The 19,866-nt window shown below is 38.5% G+C and overlaps 3 protein-coding genes across 5 annotated transcripts in view; all 3 read left to right on the top strand.

The window, feature by feature from the left end:
- Positions 1 to 10,593, top strand: part of frmpd4 (FERM and PDZ domain containing 4) — a 39,120-nt gene extending 28,527 nt beyond the window's left edge. For all 3 annotated transcript variants that reach the window (XM_055032197.1, XM_055032198.1, XM_055032199.1), the window contains 11 exons: positions 292 to 399; positions 778 to 909; positions 2,099 to 2,218; positions 2,426 to 2,562; positions 2,788 to 2,914; positions 3,583 to 3,672; positions 3,768 to 3,950; positions 4,084 to 4,207; positions 4,300 to 5,271; positions 6,849 to 8,012; positions 8,886 to 10,593. In XM_055032197.1, coding sequence (XP_054888172.1) covers positions 292 to 399; positions 778 to 909; positions 2,099 to 2,218; positions 2,426 to 2,562; positions 2,788 to 2,914; positions 3,583 to 3,672; positions 3,768 to 3,950; positions 4,084 to 4,207; positions 4,300 to 5,271; positions 6,849 to 8,012; positions 8,886 to 10,105 — 4,377 coding nt within the window. In that variant the 3' untranslated portion in view covers positions 10,106 to 10,593. The remainder of the gene's footprint in view (positions 1 to 291; positions 400 to 777; positions 910 to 2,098; positions 2,219 to 2,425; positions 2,563 to 2,787; positions 2,915 to 3,582; positions 3,673 to 3,767; positions 3,951 to 4,083; positions 4,208 to 4,299; positions 5,272 to 6,848; positions 8,013 to 8,885) is intronic.
- A 3,574-nt stretch (positions 10,594 to 14,167) lies between these two features.
- On the top strand, positions 14,168 to 17,866 carry tlr7 (toll-like receptor 7). The gene has a single exon (XM_055032066.1). The coding sequence runs from the start codon at positions 14,192 to 14,194 to the stop codon at positions 17,330 to 17,332; it is 3,141 nt and encodes a 1,046-aa protein (XP_054888041.1). The 5' UTR covers positions 14,168 to 14,191; the 3' UTR covers positions 17,333 to 17,866.
- LOC129361214 (toll-like receptor 8) lies at positions 17,602 to 19,795 on the top strand. Its single transcript, XM_055031958.1, is given in 3 exon segments — positions 17,602 to 17,637; positions 18,960 to 19,195; positions 19,197 to 19,795. Coding segments are annotated over 3 exon segments (519 nt in total). The 3' UTR covers positions 19,444 to 19,795.
- Positions 19,796 to 19,866: the final 71 nt, after the last annotated feature.

The raw sequence follows: 19,866 nt of genomic DNA, 5'->3' as shown, positions 1-19,866 counted from the left end.
CAATGTTTGGACTGAATACAGAGGTATTGGAATAAAGCTGAATAAAAAGGTAATTTGAACTTTTTAGTTTTTTAACAATCATTTTCTGTCTCCTTTGTACTTCCAGGTTACTTTGTGATGTCCTATCACTTTGTGACTACAAAGTGACAGAATCTAAAATAGTTTAAAAGAAAAAGCACTGCATAACATGTTCTTTTACTGGAGGATTTCAATGGTCTCTTACAAGTATAGGTTAAGGACTTTTCTCTTTTTAAAGAGTTGTTGATCATACAATTTTCCTTTTCTTCACAGGAAACCGTAAAAGACAACTCCCTCCTTTTTATGCCAAATGTTTTGAAGGTATACCTGGAAAATGGCCAGACTAAATCATTTAGATTTGACAGCAACACATCCATTAAGGTAGGTGCTGGTAAGAACCTCCTTTCACACTGAAAAGCTGTTATGTAATCTAAAAGCACATTGAGGTTTTACTTTATGAAGCACAACCTTTCCTCTTCACTGTAGCATTCAAAATCGTACCTCAAGTGAACTTATGATGCAATCAAACAGCAGTCGCCGCATAATTAATTGTGAAGGAGAGGCGAATGGAGCGATGTGCTTTTGCCCCTTGTTGTTTTTGCAGGTGGAATTCTAAATGCATGTTATAATGGTGACACTTTTAGACATTCGAGGCCGTGGGACTGATTTCCGAGCATGACTGAGCACACCTGAGCACAAGGAAGCTGCTCAATCTGCACACTGTATGTTGTATTAACTGTGACATTGTCTATCTTGAAGGACGTCATCTCGACCCTGCAAGAAAAGCTATCCATTAAGTCCATTGAGCACTTCTCTTTAATGCTCGAGCAAAGAGCTGAAGGATCTGCCAGCAAACTCATGCTCCTGCATGAGCAGGAGATGCTAACTCAGGTGAGAACATGGATAGAAAGACAGAGCAGTTGTTCAGTTCACTTTGGACAAATTCACAAAAAAAAAAAATTATTAGTTTGACCACTGAAAATAATTGTGATTTGATCTGCAATAACCGATGATCAAAGCATTATACTTTTCTGTACATTATTTCAAAAGAAGACAAAAGATATTTAAGGCCATATAGTGTGTAAAATCAAAAAATTAAGCTGTCAAGCCTTTCCGCCAAAGATTGCTGAGGAAGTGTAAGGATGTCATGTGAAACCGACAAAACTTGAAGCAGACACCAATGGCCCTGCAAGGAAAAAATAAAGGTGGTTTGACTGAAAGTTAAGATATGAAATATGTCAGAAGACTCTGATAAACAATGCTAACTCATGCTAACTAACAAGAATCACAGTTGCACTGGTAGTTTGCATAAAGGAGTGTCCAGTCAATCCCATCCTGAGTTGCCACACATATTAGAAAAGTTGTTTTGTCCCAAAAACTTATTTGGAACGCAATGAAAATGCCAGTTGTGATTTACTTATTTGAGTACTTTTCTCGTTGCAAAATTTGATATTCAGGTATACAGAAACATTCTTGTTGATGGTGCTGGGTGGCTCAGTTGGTAAAGTGTGTGCACCATGTACAAAGTCTACAGTTGTCAACCCGGTTGTCCCGGGCTTGGTTCCTGCTCCTGGGTCATTTGCTGCATGTATTCCACTTCTTTCTCAGCAAATGCTACTACTTCTAAAATAAAAAGAAACCTTGTATTATTTTTTATTTTTTATTTTTTTATAGGTCTGTGCAGGTTACATAAAATGTTGTCGTAAGCTCATCTGTGAGGAAACGCGTACAAGAATTTAATTCCAGTAAAAGAAATCAATATTTGTCCATCTTCGCATATTGTATGACTGTCTTAACTAATCATCATCACTTTACCGCGAGAACACTGATATTTTAATCTATAATGCTGAAAAGATAAACAATAATTGTCAAATAGCTCCTTAAGTCCCAGAGTATTTTAATTGAGTTATGCATATCCAATATTCACTTCAGTTTTTCTAAGGCATTACTTTAGATAAAAGAATGAAATATTGTCATTTTTTTAACCACAGAAAGTTTCATATATTTAATAATATGTATTATTAAAGTCTTTTTGTATAATAACTAGCCTAACGCTTCTCATTTTGGGATTATGATCCAGGTGACACAGAGGCCAGGCTCACACAAGATGAAGTGCTTCTTTAGGATCACTTTTGTCCCAAAGGATCCTGTGGACCTGCTAAGAAGAGATGCAGTAGCCTTTGAGTACCTCTACGTGCAGGTGAAAATGCAAGAATATACACACAGAAATAGCTTTTAGAAGAGTAGCTGTTGCTTATTTTGTATTTGCAGAATGACAGCAGCCATGAGTCAGACTTCTCATTCCGCAGACAGTCACTATGTGCACGGTGTGCCAAATTTGGATTCCATGGATAGAAGTGAATTAAACTAACAGCTTCCCATTGCATCTTTCTGTGCCTCCGTTCAGAGCTGTAACGATGTGGTGTTGGAGAGATTTGGGTCAGAACTGAAATATGACACAGCTCTTCGCCTGGCTGCCCTGCAAATGTACATTCTGACCATCAATACTAAGCAGTCTCAGAAAGTTTCCCTGAAGTATATTGAGTAAGTAGATCAGATTTCATGATGCACTGCGACATGAACCTTTCTTTGTTTTTAGCAACTTGGTCCAGAAGGTATAACGATGTGGTGATGTCAAACATACTATGGCCTTACATCTCTGCCTCTGCTTTAATAGCCTGATAATTGTGACTTTAAGCAAAGGACCCACTTCGAGTGATGAAAACAATTTTTAATAGTGGCTCATTTGTGTTACCTGTGCGTCCACAGGAAGGAGTGGGGTCTGGCATTATTCCTGCCACCTGCAGTGTTGTCTAGCATGAAAGAGAAGAATATCAAAAAAGCTCTCACCCACATCTTGAAAACTAACCAAAACCTGGTACCACCTGGCAAAAAGGTAAAGAGTTACTTATCCACTTGTATTCTTTTTTTTATCTTCGTTTTATTTGCACATCTAACTCAAGGATACCACCTAGTGGAGAGTTAAGATCTGTAGTTCTGTAGAGGTATCATTAACCACTTCCGTTTTGCTACATTTATTGCAAACACAAATTTCTGTGTATTTTACTGGGGTATTAGGTGATAGATCAGCACATATTGGAGCATAACTGTGAAGTAGAAGTATAATAACACACATTAACATAGGGTTTTTATGATTTTCTTGTTTTAAAGCAAAAGCTAGGGTCATATTCTGTGGGAGGGTGAAGTCCAAAGTCCTTTCGCAGGTTTTGTTCCAGGGCTAACCTTGCATTTATATCAAGATTGTTTACACCTAGGAGTATGTTTGCTAAAGAGGTGGCTTTTTACAGAGCGGTATTGATGTAAAAGAGCCTGTACACATCATTCCATTTCTATTTATCTTTGTTCAAAATCTAATTTGATCACGTTGCAGTGTGTGGTTACAAAGTAGCAAAATGCAAAAAAAAAGGTAAAGAGGTATGATTATGTCTGCAAGGCAGTGCTTAACTACAAGACAATGTTTTTTTCATATTCTGCTTTACAACTTTTATTTATTTAGTTTAGTTTACATCTTACAGTATGTCTCTCTGATCAACTCTTCTTCAGCTGACTGCACTGCAGGCAAAGGTGCATTATCTGAAGTACCTCAGTGATTTGAGACTTTATGGAGGCCGTGTTTTCAAATCCACTCTGGTGGTGAGTAAGCTCGTTTTGGTATCCCTCCGCATGCATGCAGCTAGTATCACACCCTGTGTAATGATATTTATATGGTGTCTCTGTCCCGTTTGCAGCAAGGCGAGAAACGTACAGAAGTTACTTTGCTGGTGGGGCCTAAATACGGCATCAGTCATGTGATAAACACAAAAACAAATCTGGTGGCGCTTCTGGCTGACTTCAGCCATGTTAACCGCATTGAGATGTACGCTGAAGATGAGAACAGGGTTAGAGTGGAACTGCATGTTCTGGATGTGAAGGTTAATACAAAATTTCTCTAAAAAAATTATGTATTATTAAAGTCTTTTTGTAGAACTTAAAGTCTGTGTTTTGTTTTTATTGTTTGTTTGTTTTTTATCAGACTGCCTCATCGGATTGTTTTCTCTCTTACAGCCCATCACTCTGTTAATGGAATCTGTTGACGCAATGAATCTGGCCTGTTTGACTGCTGGCTACTACAGATTACTCGTAGACTCTCGGCGCTCCATCTTCAATGTGGCCAAAAACATGGAAACAAGTAGGGAAACAATATCATTTGAAATAGCCATCCATGACTCAGCAGAATGTGTTCAAAAATATAAATTCAGACTCTCGGTTCCTTTTTCACAGGCCATGCAGCTAAACCGAAACAAAACTACCAGGCAATCGAGTGTGCTTACAGTATACCTCACAAAGGGTGTGAGGACAGAAATAACCAGAGGTTCACCCAAGATTACTTAGACCAGGAGTGTGACTACCTTGACCGTAGTAGATGTGAAGTCCAACCTGTGTATGTGACAGAGATTCACCAGTCTCAGCACTCTGTTCATATGGCAGAGAGAGCGGAGTGCTGCAGAGTTCCTTGCTCCCAGACCTATCTCAACATACCACGGCCTAAGCCACTGGATTCATCCAGAAATGCAAAGGTTTCCTTCATATTTGGGGAACCCCCTCTGGACAGCTTGAGCCCCCAAAACCTGGGTTACCAGAGACTGATGGACGAAGGGCCAGAGATTGGAGATAATTACAGCCACATGTACAGGCGCCTTGAGGAGGATTATAAGATGATGGATCCCATAGAGGAGGGTTATCCATACTCTACCAAAATCTTTGGTCCAACAGAGTGCATCGAGGAGCCCCTGCTGCATGACATCTGCTACGCAGAGACAACAGATGACGCAGAAGATGAGGATGACATCAGCTGTGAGGAAGATTTGGTGATGAGTGACATTGATAAGCCCACATTACTGACACTCTCAGGGTCCAGTGATGACATCATTGACTTGACCTCCCTCCCGCCGCCTCCAGAGGTTAACGATGAGGAGGACAACGATGTGCTGCTGCACTCCCTCAACATGGCCATTGCTGCTCCTCCTCCTGGATTCAGGGACAGTTCTGATGAAGATGAACAGCAGGGGGCTGGGACTCGGGCCCAGGAGGCCAGCAATGATATCCCCATCTCTCTAATAGACTCTGTTCCCACACACCGAGCGGAGGGTTCTGAGGAGCCTCTGGACGATGCAGTGATGTCCACCCTGCAGGCACTTGAGGCTCTGGCTGCTTCCGAAGAACAGAGTCCTGCACAGTCCGAGAGCAGCACAGGTTCTCCTTATACTATTGTAACATTCATCCACTAACATTATACTCACTTGATCCATTCATTTTTGATTTGCTCTTTTTTTTGTCTCATTTTTTAATAAAGCCATTGTGTTCAATGTTTCCATTTATGAGTATTTTTTTTTCTTCATTTGTACTCATTGTGTTATTCATGTTATTTTTGAGATTTTTTCTTTTTTCTTTCTTTCACAAATGCATTATGATATGGTTCTAACAGTCTACAGAATTACAGAAAATAGCTTTGAACAGATGTGACCAAACCCTGGGTTCCCTTTTATTTTTTAAGAATAAACCTCAGGAATGCTAATAATTTTTGCAGCTGTTGCTATTGGTTGGACTATTTACGCAAAACAATATGAGTTTCACATCTTTCCATAATGTTTGGATTTATTAAGATCAGAAATTGTTTTATTACAGGCTCCTTTAAGAAGGTGATATTTCTTCTTTAAATAGATACTTGCAGGTGTGTGTTTTGATGCTGATACATTATGGGTAAGCAATGAGCTTGAGGCAGAGGTCTTTGAAAGTAGTAAATAAGAATTATTGTTCCAGAATGCTTCGATTATCTTCTTATATCATGCCTTGCATTAGTGAATGCTAATTTATTTGAGAAGCTGCAGCTCCATGACAAAAGTGAGTCTCTTCCATCCGGTATGTCCAGTTTTGCTGATCTTGTCTTCACCATCAGTTCTCAAGGGTGTCATAGTTTTATATTTGTAGTCCAAAATTAGATTAAATTTGAACTATTTCCATAAAGCCAACCTTTAAGACAAAGAGATATGCTGATTACTTGAAGATACACCTTACGCTATTCATTTGATTGATTTTAGAGGGTTTGGAGACAGAATGGAATAGAATATAATAGCAAATTATTTGGTATATCATTAGTAAAAACATGGTGATATCAAATTTCTGAATCCTTCATATTATTTTTCTGACATTCATTCCATCCATCCATCCATCCATCCATCCATCCATCCATCCATCCATCCATCCATCCATCCATCCATCCATCCATCCATCCATCCATCCATCCATCCATCCATCCATCCATCCATCCATCCATCCATCCATCCATCCAATCTTATTCTGGTTTTGTGAAACTACAAGTCCCAATCCAGTAAAGAGCACATTACACAGACAAAGCATGAAGTTATGAAAAACAGATTTTATGCTTTTTAACTCGTCACACAACTGATTTAAATCTACAGCTGCCTTTAGTTTCAATGATCTAAGAATACATGATGTCATAGGAAAATAATGTTAAGACATCATCTCACTTCACAGACATGATGTTCCATCAAGTCTTTTTCAATATCACAGCCTACAGGAAAATTTTATAATTTGTAAATATAAGTGTACATTATATCAGTAAGACATGTTATCAGAAAGTTCTTTTTTATTATTATTTTCAGATTGAGTTACATCTGTTACTGTGTTTTGAATCCGCTTTTTATGTTAATTTATGTCAGTGTTTCTACAAAATATAGCTGATCTCTTCCTTGATATAATCCATTTTCATATTTAATAACGTATTCTTTTTTTGTATGTGTGGTACGCAGGTGTACAAATATCACGAGCGTTTAGCCCAGAGTCTTCCGATTCTGGCAATGAGACGAACTCCTCTGAGATGACCGAGAGTTCAGAGTTAGCCGCTGCTCAGAGACATTCGGAAAACCACCTGAGGATGCATGTAGCCATGACAGAAGGATACCGTGCCATGAATGAAGAAAAAGCAGAGGTTTCCACAACTAGTGATGAGAATCCAGAGGAAGCTAAAGCCTCGGCCGTTACCTCCTCTCAGATTTTCCACTCGGATGGTGGTGAGATGGAACCAGATACTATGGAAATCAAATCAGTCAGTGAATTCTTCACTAAGATGCACATGGGCTCCCTAATGAGCAGACAGAGGGGGAAGCAGAGGGAGGTGGAGAGCAGTATCCAAGGAGATAGATGCAGTTCCTCTGAAAAATCTAACTCGGCCTCTCTAGATTCCGCTAAGGAGGAGCCCCCTCATCTTGTAGGAAAGTACAACGCTTTCACTGTAAGAGATTCCTATTACATGAATCAACTTGATCTAGGGAGAACTCACTGTAAAGACAGGCATCAAAAATGGCAGCAGAGAGCACCGGGAAGCAAAATGGCAGAGAATCTTGCACCAGAATGTGCAAATGACTCACAGGCTTCCCACGCAGACAGGCTGACAGCAAAGGGAGAGAACCAGGACTCAGACGAAAGAAACCAACAGTTAAATGCCCATCTCGTCTCCCCATCCAAAGGGCCCTTCCCCGCTGAGAGTGAGTCTACTTCACAGGACAATAAGCAGAAACAGATCAAGATTTCGCAGTCAGAGCAGGATGTCTCACGGATGTATGAATACCACGTTAGCAAGCGCATGTCATCAATACAAAGTGAAGGCGTTCATTCTCTGCAGAGCTCACAGTGCTCGTCAATAGATGCGGGTTGTAGCACTGGCAGCAGCAGTTGTGTCACTCCAATGGACTCTCCCCTTTGTGCCACAGACAGTATGCATGTACTATCAGAGTCTTCGCTAAAGGGGATGAGCTATGCAGCTGGGGGTGAGGAGAAGGCCTATGGACCCACAGTGCAGGGGAAAGTGGGGCATGCAATGGACCCCACCCTGATGAGAAAAATCCATGCAGCTACCAGTGCTGAGCCAGGGTTTGGGAGCAGTCACAAAATGCCCAAGATAAAAGAAACCACAGGTAAGACAAAAACACTAGGGGACATCTCTACTTTGTTTCTGTAGAAAAACATAATTAATGGAAATTAAACACAATCACCAAGCATTCAATTTTCACACTGGTATCAAAGTTTTTTTTTTTTTTTTTTCAGTTAAATGGTGGCCTTGGCTTTCAGATGAAATATTGTCTTTTCTTTTTGAAAAACATTACCAGCAGCTTATTTTTTCAGAAACTATTCAGGAGACATTATCCAAATCTGTTGCAGAAGGCTTTCTGATGCTCTACAACATTTTCTCTTACTTGAGGAACATTCCAAAGGCCAAGAGAGAACAGAACCCATATTTTCTGGCCTTAAAACAAGGAATCTATGTTTATTTGCAGCCTCAACAATTGGAAGCTATTTGACAGCATTGTACATACACATTATTACATTTATATGGCTTGCAAACAAACAAATAAATAACATTAAACTTGAGGTGTGTATTTATCCATATTTGCTGTTGCACACCAAATATGGTATCTATCTGCACCGTAAGGTCATAAACTTTCTAGATAGGAAAGACGTATATGGTATGAGAACAATGTGGAAATATAATATGTACTGTATACATTCTCCACATTTACAATATTTGCATAAATGTCATGGAAATGTTGCAATAATTAACACTGTAATCTCATGATGCACAATGCAGATGATCTGTCTGCTATGATGAAGTTTGACCTTAGCACAAAAAATGCTTGAATTAAATGAAATGATATGAATGATAGTATATCCTTACTTTATATTCTACCATAATCTAGTCATGTACATGAAAAATATAATAAAAGAAATACTTGATTGTTGCAGGGAAATACTTAACAGTTCTTTCTGTCTTCCTAATACCCCTAGTGTAGCTTGCACACAGCTGAAGAAGGCTGGGAAAGACTCATCTTTATCTCTCTGTAACGAGGCCAGTACCACCTCCACCATCATATCACCTTCATCATTACGAAGTAGCACGAAGTCTAATGAGGTAACACTGGCCAGCCCTGAGCCTGACCCGTCATCATGTGACCCAATAAGAAGCCTCAGGAAGTCGCACGGGGTTCAGATGCTCAGAAGGAGCTGGAGCACCTTAATGCCAGGTTCCAGGAGCGTAGAAGCATTTAAGGGAAGGACAAAAGCCACGCTCACTGGAAAGACTGTAGGTCAGAATTTGCAGTCCCAAGATTCCCCAAAAGTTAAGTGGGCATTCTCTGCCAAAACCCTACCCAAAAGCTTGTCCCAGAGTTCAGTTAGCTCTGATTCAGCTGAGAGAAGGCCGCTTACCGGAGTCTTTCTGTTGCCGTCAGAGTCAATAGCCCCAAGGCCAGATGGAACATGGAGGTGTCACGGGCCATTTAGTCACTGCTTCCTCAGGAGAAAGCCAATTACTCAAGGTAGTTACGAAGATTCAGAGATGTCTTCACACGTTCTGCTCTCAAGTAGCCCGACTTCATCTAGTCACAAGGGGAAAACAGTCCAGAAAGCAGGCCACAAGGCTGAATGGACTGATACATCTATGAACAAGATGAGTCTCAAAGACAGACTCGCTCATGTTCACTCAATGAAGGGAAAAACATACAGCCTCCATACAGGGTTTGCACTTGCACGGAAGGATGCCTTAGAGATGATTAGCGTGTTGCACTGCAGTGTCAGACACAGGTCAAGAGGTGACATACCTGAGGTGGGTGAGACGGACATGGAGACGCTGACCCAGCTTCTGCTGCTGCAGGCCAAAGTGCTGAACAGTGCCTGCACTCAGATGTCCACAGAGTACAGCAGTCCAGAGGAGCTACTGCTCACTCTGACGCACAGCTTCCACACATTGTGCTGCTTAGCTCAAGCCTGCATGTCTCTAGCGGAGGTCCTGAACACCGAAAGTGAACGCAAGGAGGTGGTGGCCAAGGTGGAGGAGGTCATCATGAACTACGTGTGTCTGCTAAAAGCTGCTGAGGGAGCTGCAGGAGGTCCTCCCTGTGACCAAAGTGTGAACGCATTGATACATTACTCTGCCACCATGTCTGTTGTTATAAACACGCTAACTATCTCACTAAATTCACTGCTCAACAAAAAAGCTGTCGCTGTGTTCTGATTGTTGATTTTTAAGCCATACATAAGAGATGTCGGTTTACCAACCAATGTGAACTGCTGTGAAGAAAATTTTGCCTTGTGTACACAATATTTTAATATCTACAGAAAAAATTTAAATATATCAAATAAAGTTTTAAAGAGACTATATCCAGACCCTAATGAAGAGAATAATGACCCTTCCCTCGAGTATATTATAAATATTAGGTAAGGATTATTTTAATGATATATTGATTTCATTAGAAGATTAAGATATAAATTATTACAACCTGAAAAGCACCTTCTTTTTAACTGTATAAATATGTATTGTGTTGGAGAAATGCATACACTATATTTAGACAATTCATTGCACAGGACAAGAAGTTACAAAGTTAAAGAAATACATAAAAATTATTTGCTGACTCACTTGATTTATTGACTATTTTACACATGAATACTGAATACTTTCCTGTATTTTTCTCAACATCATTAAAAAAATTAAAACTTTTAAAAGCTTTCTCTCAAATAATTATAGTTTATTTATGCTGTATACCACATGCTGTCCTTTTTTGTCTGGCTATATTTGTCCTTAACGCAGTCATTTCTGACATTTTTTGCAGTCGTCTTTCATTATTCAGTGAAACCTGAATGATGAAACCTTGTATTTCAAACTGCATTCTCAGTGAGGAAAGGTTTTTTAAACTCTAAGTTTAGAAACGCAGTTCAATAATTCACGATTTCTGAATTTGTTCAACCCTGAGTGGTGGTAAACCATTTGCATTAATAATGATCATGTTCTGTTTGATTTTCCATTAGTCTGTTGCAGAGAGAAATGCATGAGAACAGAGAAATAGGTAAACAAGTCGACAGCCATGGGCTTAGTTTTGGAAGATTCAGAACTATATTATTGTTTAAGCTAAACAATAACATTAATATATGTCAACTGTAACAATCTTTTTTTGTCTGGCAGTTGTGTTTTGAATTGAGGCTGTATGATTTATTATTGTTGCTATGCGATGGAAAGCTGCATCCTGCCCCTCGCCGGTTGACTGATTTAGACAGGCAGAAGGGTCCCTCATAACCCTGTAAGGATAAATGTGTTAGATAATAGATGGATGGCATGGATGGTTTATTAGCAGATATCTTAAATGCAATAAATAGCTCTCTTCTGCCACGTCATTTAGCATTAAATCAGATGAATTATTCTCGGATTCTTACAATAACAGCTAGGCTGAAAGGGAATAGCTGATGGTAAACCATCTTTTTAATTTCAAAGCTGTCATAGCAGTTAATGCAAAAGATATTATAATTTGCTATTAATTAAGCTAAAGACTATGTTCAGGTTTGCAATGGACTGTTATTTACAGAGACCACAGTGTTTTTTACACTGATAATGAACGTAAGATATGAAAAGCATACTGAAAAAAGGAACAAGTAAAGCCTTTCTTGTCTTTGGAAAGGTGTGATATAAAAGTAAAGCGGTTTAAGTGAACGCTATTTTTATTATCAATTTTTGGATTACTTTTAGAGGCAATCTTGCCAATATGTTCTTTCCACCATTCTGACACTGCACACATTACATTTGGTTAGTATTGATTTCAAAAACTTAATGTCGAAAACAAGATTTGAAAATGTGTTTTCCTCTGGCTGAATTTATTTTGTTAATTTGATGTTTGTTTTTTTTACTCAGTTTAATGTTTTCTTCAGAAAACCAGAATTTACACGTCACTATATTGTATTTATTTCCATAAACTAATTCAGATGATATGATCAAATAATCACTAAGCTATTTAAATAACCTTTTTTTTTTTACCAAATAGTTTTTTTACACTTGAATCATTTTTGAGATGATTAACATCTCAAAATGACTGAATGTATTATGAAGCAATTTTAGGGCGAAAAACAACTTTGTCTATGAAGGAACTTTTAGATTTTCATTCTTGCATAAATTTTCTGTGAGATTTTCTAGTTCTAGATTTTAACAATAATGTATTTATAAGGCATGTAAATATCAAAGCACTACAAAATGACAAACATTAACCAATGTAAAGAAATAAAAACCCATCTATAATATCAATCAAAAGAGCCACACTGAAGTCAACAAGCTTTGCAGTCTCATTAGAATTTTTTTTTTCTGTGCTTCGATTAAATATTTTTTGTCTTCATCCGTAAAAGACTCTTTTGAACTCTCAACAACTAAGTTTAAACTTAATATGATATATTGAAATATAGCAGTATATGTCAATAACACTCTGGAACCAATATGGATTTATACAAGATACAGATGCCAATTGTTATGTACAGCAGCTAGGATATATCATTTTTGACACTTAAACTTTAAATCTGACTGCATTGGCAAATCTAAAGTTGTAAGTTTAGCGTGGCTCAAGAAGCTGGAGATTTCTACTCTGAGATGGGGGTGAAAATTATTAGAACATTTTAACTGCTCTATTTATTTTAAAAATATAATGCTACATGTATTCCTATCTACAATAATCAGAATACATTTGAAAGCAATGTTTCTTCCTAACATTGGATTTGGCCATCTTATCAGATGCAGAAAAAACATTGGATTTAGCCTAAAATTTATTAAATAAATAAGTGAAAACCACCGATCGTGGATTCTATGATGGTAAACAGTGAGATGTTTCAGTTTTGTCCAGTGGCTGAAGGAATTAATACGTACATTATGTGAACATGTGAGGGTGTAGGTCGTTCAGCCATGAAGCCACAAATGAGCCACAGATGGCCAAAAAAAGATTCTGTGCCATTTACAATGTAAATTTTCAAACCCAAATCCTAACTATCAATTTCACTTTCCACCCATCAACTTTCAGAGAAATGAAACCATTTAGTTATTTAGCTGTGGAGTTGGACCTCTTCTCCACACTATATTTTGTAGTTGGAGAAAATGTCAAAAACTTTATCTCTATATTATAACTAAATTAAATTCTTTCACTCAACATAATATGCCGACAAAACAAAGACAAACACAGTTGCCACAATAAAAAAATGTACAAGAATGACAATTTTGATGTCTGAGGTTTAAAACAATAGGGAAGTGATGCTGTCCAATTATACACGCAATAGGTTTACATAGCCACCTGTTACTTTCATGTTTTTACTTTTGTGCTGACTGCAGTCCAGCTCTTTCAGCATTCTTCTTGTGTTGACAGCAGCAGCAGCAAGCCACATTTGTATACTCCTACCAAAAGATGTTTCTCCTCCTGGTAAGTGAGACATACGTTACTTCTTTTATATTTATGATACATCAGAATTTCATTAAAAATACTATTTGAGTAATTTAACACAAAGTGATATATTTTAAGCATTTCTTTCTGTTAATATTGATTACCATGGCTTTCAGGTGGTCACATCAAATGTGTATAAAACGAGACGTTTTACATACAATCATGTAGAAGCCAGTTGACATAACTAGGTAAAAATTTTATTTTCTAAAGAAGTTGTCAAAGAGCAATGTATCCAAGAATATTTACAGAAAGGTAAATGGAAGGAAAAATTGTGAAAGAAAAAGATTTAAAACCAATAGTTGTAACTGCACCCTTGAAAGGATTGTGAAGAAAAAACTAAGACTCTAGAGGAGACTGGCAAGACATCAAGTGTTTCAGTGGAAGACAAGAAACTTAAGAACCAACAAAGCAAACAAAACAAAGGTGGCTAATAAAGCAAACTGGGTTTTGAGAACACCTCAGCAGAGGCACGAGCTGAAAGCCTCCATCTCATGCAGTATTTATGTCATGCTGGATCCCCGTGTACTGCACAGTACTGGATGGACTTCACAGCAGACTATTATTTCACTGGTTGTTTCTAATCTTTTGTGAGTGAGTATATTTTTGCATCTGTAATCCGTAATCTAAAATAACTGAAACAAATGACTGACAAATATCAGAATCTACATAACAAACTCTATGACCTTAACTATTGAGTTTTCAATGAAAATGTAAATCACTAAAATGCTAAATAATGAAAATGTACCACTTGTGTGTTTTTTACATTGTAAAGTAGAATATGTTAAATTGGACTTATTTGAAATAGTCATGTATATTTAGCACTATGCAAGGTTTTCATAAGGTCACCTGTTTGTGTGCAGATGTGTGGGGCCCTGCTGGGCCTGGGTTGTGGCATTCAAACAAGTACCATCTCCTACCCAAAAACTCTGCCATGCGATGTCAGCGAGGTCAACAATGGGACTGCGGTGAAAGTGGACTGCACTGAAAGAAGTCTCAAGAACGTCCCCTTCGCCATCCCAGGAGAGACTACCAATCTGACTCTCACCATCAACCATATTCCAAATCTGAACTCAACCTCCTTTCACGGTCTGGACAACCTCACAGAGATCGACATGAGGTGCAACTGCGTACCCATCAAAATTGGCCCGAAGGACAACATGTGCAGAAAAAGTGTGACGATTGCGGAGGATACATTTACTGCTCTAAGGAATCTACGGGCACTGTATCTAGATGGGAATCAGCTTGATAGCATTCCTAAAGGCTTGCCTTCAAACCTTGTCCTTCTGAGTTTAGAAGTGAATCATATTTTTTATATTTCTAAGAAAAATCTTTCTGAAATCCAAAATGTTCAGGTGCTCTACCTGGGACAAAACTGCTATTATCGCAACCCCTGCAATGTTTCCTATGGCATAGAAGATGGTGCATTCTTAAAATTGGAAAACTTAACATTGCTGTCCCTTAAGTCAAACAACTTGTCTTTTATTCCCTATAGGTTGCCTGTAAGTTTAAGACAGCTGTATCTATACAATAACAACATCCAAGAGGTCTCTGATGAGGATTTTAAAAACTTGACAAACCTCGAGATTTTAGATATTAGTGGAAATTGTCCTCGATGCTACAATTCCCCTTTCCCATGCACCCCATGCCAAAATAACGCACCCCTAAAAATAAGCAAGGGAGCTTTTAAAATGCTGACAAAACTAAAAACGTTACGTTTGCACAGTAACTCTCTGACATGTGTATTACCTGAATGGTTCACTAACACAAAGGATCTTCGAGTACTTGATCTCTCATCAAACTTTTTAGCCAGAGATATCGGGTCCACAAACTTTCCTAAGTTTCTTGGCAAGCTAGAAGAACTGGACTTGTCTTTTAACTATGAGCTCCAGAGGTATCCTCAAACTCTTAGACTGAACTCCAGTTTCTCCTCCCTCATGTCTCTTGAAATTCTCAGAATAAAGGGTTATGTGTTTCAGCAACTAAAGCCAGAAAGCATTGCTCCCTTAAAACGTCTTCCAAATCTGACAGTTCTAGACCTCGGCACAAACTTTATCAAAATGGCAAACCTCAGCATTTTAATGGAGCTAAAAAGCTTTCATATAATCAGTTTGTCTGACAATAAAATATCATCTCCCTCTGATGCTCAAAATGCATTTAGTTTCAACGGGGGAGAGGCTATGCTGTGGTCCCCCATGTCAGCAGCTGATCAGCTCCAGAACAAGGAAGTGAGAGAGATTCATTACTTCAGATATGATGAATATGCTCGCAGCTGCAAATACAAAGATAAGGAACTTGGAATAGTTACATTATTTGTCAAGAAGGAATGCAGCGACTTTGGCAAAACCTTGGATGTGAGCAGAAACAACATATTTTTCTTGCATTCAAGGTTTTTAAACCTGAAGGAATTGCGGTGCCTCAATCTTTCAGGAAACGCAATGAGCCAAAGCCTGAATGGATCAGAGTTTAGCAATCTGACTAATTTACAGTACCTGGACTTCTCATCAAATCGCCTGGACCTGTTGTACTCAACTGCTTTTAAAGAGTTAAGCAATCTGGTCATCTTGGATATAAGTAAAAACAACCATTATTTTGAATCAGAGGGCTTGACTCATATGCTTAATTTCACTAAGTATTTAAAAAAACTCAAGGTACTGCTAATGAATCACAACAAGATTTCTACTTCCACCAACACAGAAATGGAAAGTGAATCTTTAGAGAAATTGGAGTTCAGAGGCAACAGGTTGGATTTGCTGTGGAGAGACGGGGACACAAGATACATTCACTACTTCAAAAAATTACGTAATCTGAGAGTTCTAGACATTTCTTCCAATAACCTTCGTTCAGTTCGAAGAGAAGTCTTCAGTGGTCTGCCAGACAACCTGACTGAGCTCTATGTTAAAAAGAACAAACTGTACTTTTTTGCATGGGGGGAATTACAACTTCTGAGATCTCTGAAAGTCTTGGACCTCAGTGGAAATTGCCTAAACTCTGTTCCAAGAATGCTGTCAAACTGTACCACATCTCTTAAAAAACTTGTTTTACATGACAACCAGATCGTAAAACTCACACCAAATTTCCTCCAGGAAGCTTTTAGTTTAAAATATCTAGATCTTAGCTTCAATCGTATCAAGCACATTGAGCAATCTAGCTTTCCAGATAATGTTGTTGAGAAGATGGAACAGTTGCTTCTGCACAAAAACAATTTCCTTTGCACCTGTAATGCCTCTTGGTTCATCACTTGGCTAAACAAGACCACGGTTACCATCCCTCGATTAGGAATCGACGTTACCTGTGCTTCTCCAGGAGTGCAAAAGGGTAATCTTGTGGTCTCAGTGGACTTACAAGCCTGCCAGCACTCCTTCCTATCGATTATCCTCTACACTCTCATGACTTCACTACTCTTTAGCTTCATTACTCTGTCCATCGCAAGTCACCTCTACATGTGGGACGTCTGGTACATTTATCACTTCTGCAAGGCTAAACTCAAGGGCTACAGCCGCCTGTCTTCTCAAAGTGAGGTCTATGATGCCTTTGTGATGTTTGACAAAAACGATTCTGCTGTGTCAGACTGGGTGATGAAGGAAATGTGTCCTCATCTGGAGGAGCGGGGAGATCGCCGATTGACACTGTGTCTGGAGGAACGAGACTGGGTCCCCGGTTGTCCCCTGATTGACAACCTCTCCCAGAGCATCCACAAGAGCAAGAGGACTGTGTTCATTCTCACCAAAAAATACATGCAAGGGGGTAATTTCAGTACAGCCTTCTATATGGCCCATCAAAGACTGATGGATGAGAAAAATGACGTCATAGTACTGATTTTTTTGGAAAAAGTATCTTGCAACTCAAAATATCTGCGCTTAAGAAAGCGACTGTACAAGCGGTCTGTGCTCGAGTGGCCAACAAACCCACAGGCACAACCATACTTCTGGTTCACCCTCAGGAGTGTATTGGCTACCGAGAGCCACAAACAGTACAGCAATCTCTTCAAAGAGACACTCTGAAGGGATGACAATGTAGAGTTTGCCAAAAATAAGACAATTTATGTTTTATCAGTTATTTCTTCTCTGCAACAATGCTCCTTGGCAATAATTTTTAAAGTTATACAGTTACAATTACAATCATATTCTCTAGCAATTTACAATGCCTTTCTGCTGTTGACTCTTGTTTGGTGTCATTTTTTTTTTTTTTTGGACTGAATAATAGAAGTTTGAAGAAACAAAAGATATCAGGAATTTAGTCATTTTTCCTTTGGCAAATCAATGTTTCAGGAATGCACTGGAAAGCTATTCACAGCTACAACAGCCTGGTATGTTGCCCTCATGCTCATCGCCAGCTTGGTCACATTTTATTTTGGCATTCCTTTCTTCAACCAGCACTTGTCACAAGTCAGTAAAAGGTGGTTGCACTGAACATAACATAAATAACATAATGAATTAGTATAAATAAAATGTATTCCTATATGTAGAAATGTTCATGGTTTTGACAATATTATTTTGGATTAGACACTGTCTGATGTAAAGTTCAACTCCAATGGTTTGAAAAGTAAAAATAAAGAAATAATCTGTGTTTCAAGTGTTTAAACCATTCTTAGCTTTTAAGAGCTTTTAAATAATACATGTGTTTTTCCAAAACTAAATTGCCAATGGCATTCTGGGAGACAGTATTAATTTGTTCCTACAGGAGGCTGTGTAGGGGATTGTCATCATGCTTTTTACTTCCCAAGGTCAGGAAAATTTGACAACACATCACCAAAAATGTCATTTCTTTTTAAAGTTAAATGTCACTTGACGGGTAGAGATATGGTTCTCAAAAAAGCTGAAACATTTGCTCCTTTCATTTAACGTTTTACTGGGAAGGCTAAATTTCTGTGATACCTCCCAAGGCTTGAAGTGCTTGACTTTTCCTACAACTATGGTTTAAAAATGTATCTCAAAACCATTAATCTTTCAATTGAGTTTTTGAATCTTGATTCATTAAAAAAGTAACATTTGAGGGCTTAATTTTATAGAATTTTGGTCCCAACAAACTTAAGCCTCTCTATAAACTTAGAAAACTCTCTGCTTTGAATTTGGGGACTAACTTTATAGTTCACATTGATCCAGCTGTATTCAGAAAACTTGAATTCTTAAAAGTTATCTATCTGTCAGAAAATAGGCTGTTTCCCACACCTCAAAAACAGTTTTCAATTTTAGTAGGGTGATACCTACTGGTCAGGCATCTCTATGTCTTCATACATAAAACCTCTATGTCTTCATACATAAAACCTCCTTCAAAACATTTGATCTTTGAGTTTACTCCTTATAAAGGAACAGTGCTTTAACTCTGGACAGGTTCTTGTCCTCAGTTCAAATAACTTGTTCTTCATTTCACAAAAGCAATTTGAAGGTTATGGAGATATTGCGTGTCTGAATCTAATGGCATAGAGTTCTCTTTACTGCCTATTTTGACTAACTTGGACCTGTCCTTCAATAAGATTGATCTGGCTTATGACAATGCCTTCCAGGAACTGAAGAAACTCAAAGTGCTAAAATGTCCACATCTTTAAATATTTTGGAGTAACACATAATTTAAACTTCCTAAAAATTTTTTAAAACAAAGTAGATGCACAGCAGATCTTTAGCAATTTAGAAAAATGTTTATGACATCTTTGTGACCTATGACACCAAGGATCCACATGTCTCTGAGTGGGTAATGATGAATCTGCGGGTGAAATTGGAAGAGGAAGGCGATAAACTTCTTCCTTTGTGCTTGGAGGAGAGAGACTGGCCTCCAGGAGTCCAACTAGTGGACAACCTTGCACAGAGCATCCAAAACAGTCGCAAAACCCTGTTTGTCTTGACAGAGGGCTACGTTAAGACTGGCAATGTATCTGGCCCACCAGAGACTGCTGGATGAAAATATGGATGTGATCGTTCTGCTGATGCTCGAACCTGTCCTCCAACATTCTCACTTCCTGCGCCTGAGGAGGAGACTTTGTGAGAAAAGTGTTGTGGAGTGGCCCAGAACCGCAGCTGCTGAGCCCTGGTTCTGGCAGAACCTTAAAAATGTTTTAAGAGTTGATAATCATGCTATATCCAATAAGACATATACAAAAATCTTAAGCACAGAGTAAGAAGGAAGACAAAGTGACAGACTGCTGCTTCCCAAGTGCCGGACCAATAGATTCAAGAACTCCTTTGTCCCCCACTCCTTCAGACTGTACAACTCCTCATTTGGGGGTGGGAGGTGACACAGGACAGAGGGAAGGAGTAGTGACCCCTTGTACTTTTCTGGAAATATTCACACTTATCAGGCCAAACCATATAGTGCAATATCATATCACTGGTCAATCTATCCACCAAATTGCTATATTTTCCTTTTGTGTTGTATTTATATTCTTTGTTTTGTATTTATATTCTTATTACATTTACTGTGTACCTTGTATTTAATTTGTATTTTTTTGTGTATACTTACTGTGTGCCACTTTTTCGCCTGTGAGCTGCTGGTAACTTTAATTTCCTGAGGGAGTCTTCCCAAGGGATCAATAAAGCACAAG

The sequence above is a fragment of the Poeciliopsis prolifica genome, unplaced genomic scaffold (assembly GCF_027474105.1).
Source record: "Poeciliopsis prolifica strain line A6 unplaced genomic scaffold, Auburn_PproV2 SCAFFOLD007, whole genome shotgun sequence".
Classification (NCBI taxonomy): domain Eukaryota; kingdom Metazoa; phylum Chordata; class Actinopteri; order Cyprinodontiformes; family Poeciliidae; genus Poeciliopsis; species Poeciliopsis prolifica.
The sequence above is the reverse complement of the archived record's forward strand: the minus strand, read 5'-3'. Positions and strand labels throughout refer to the sequence as shown.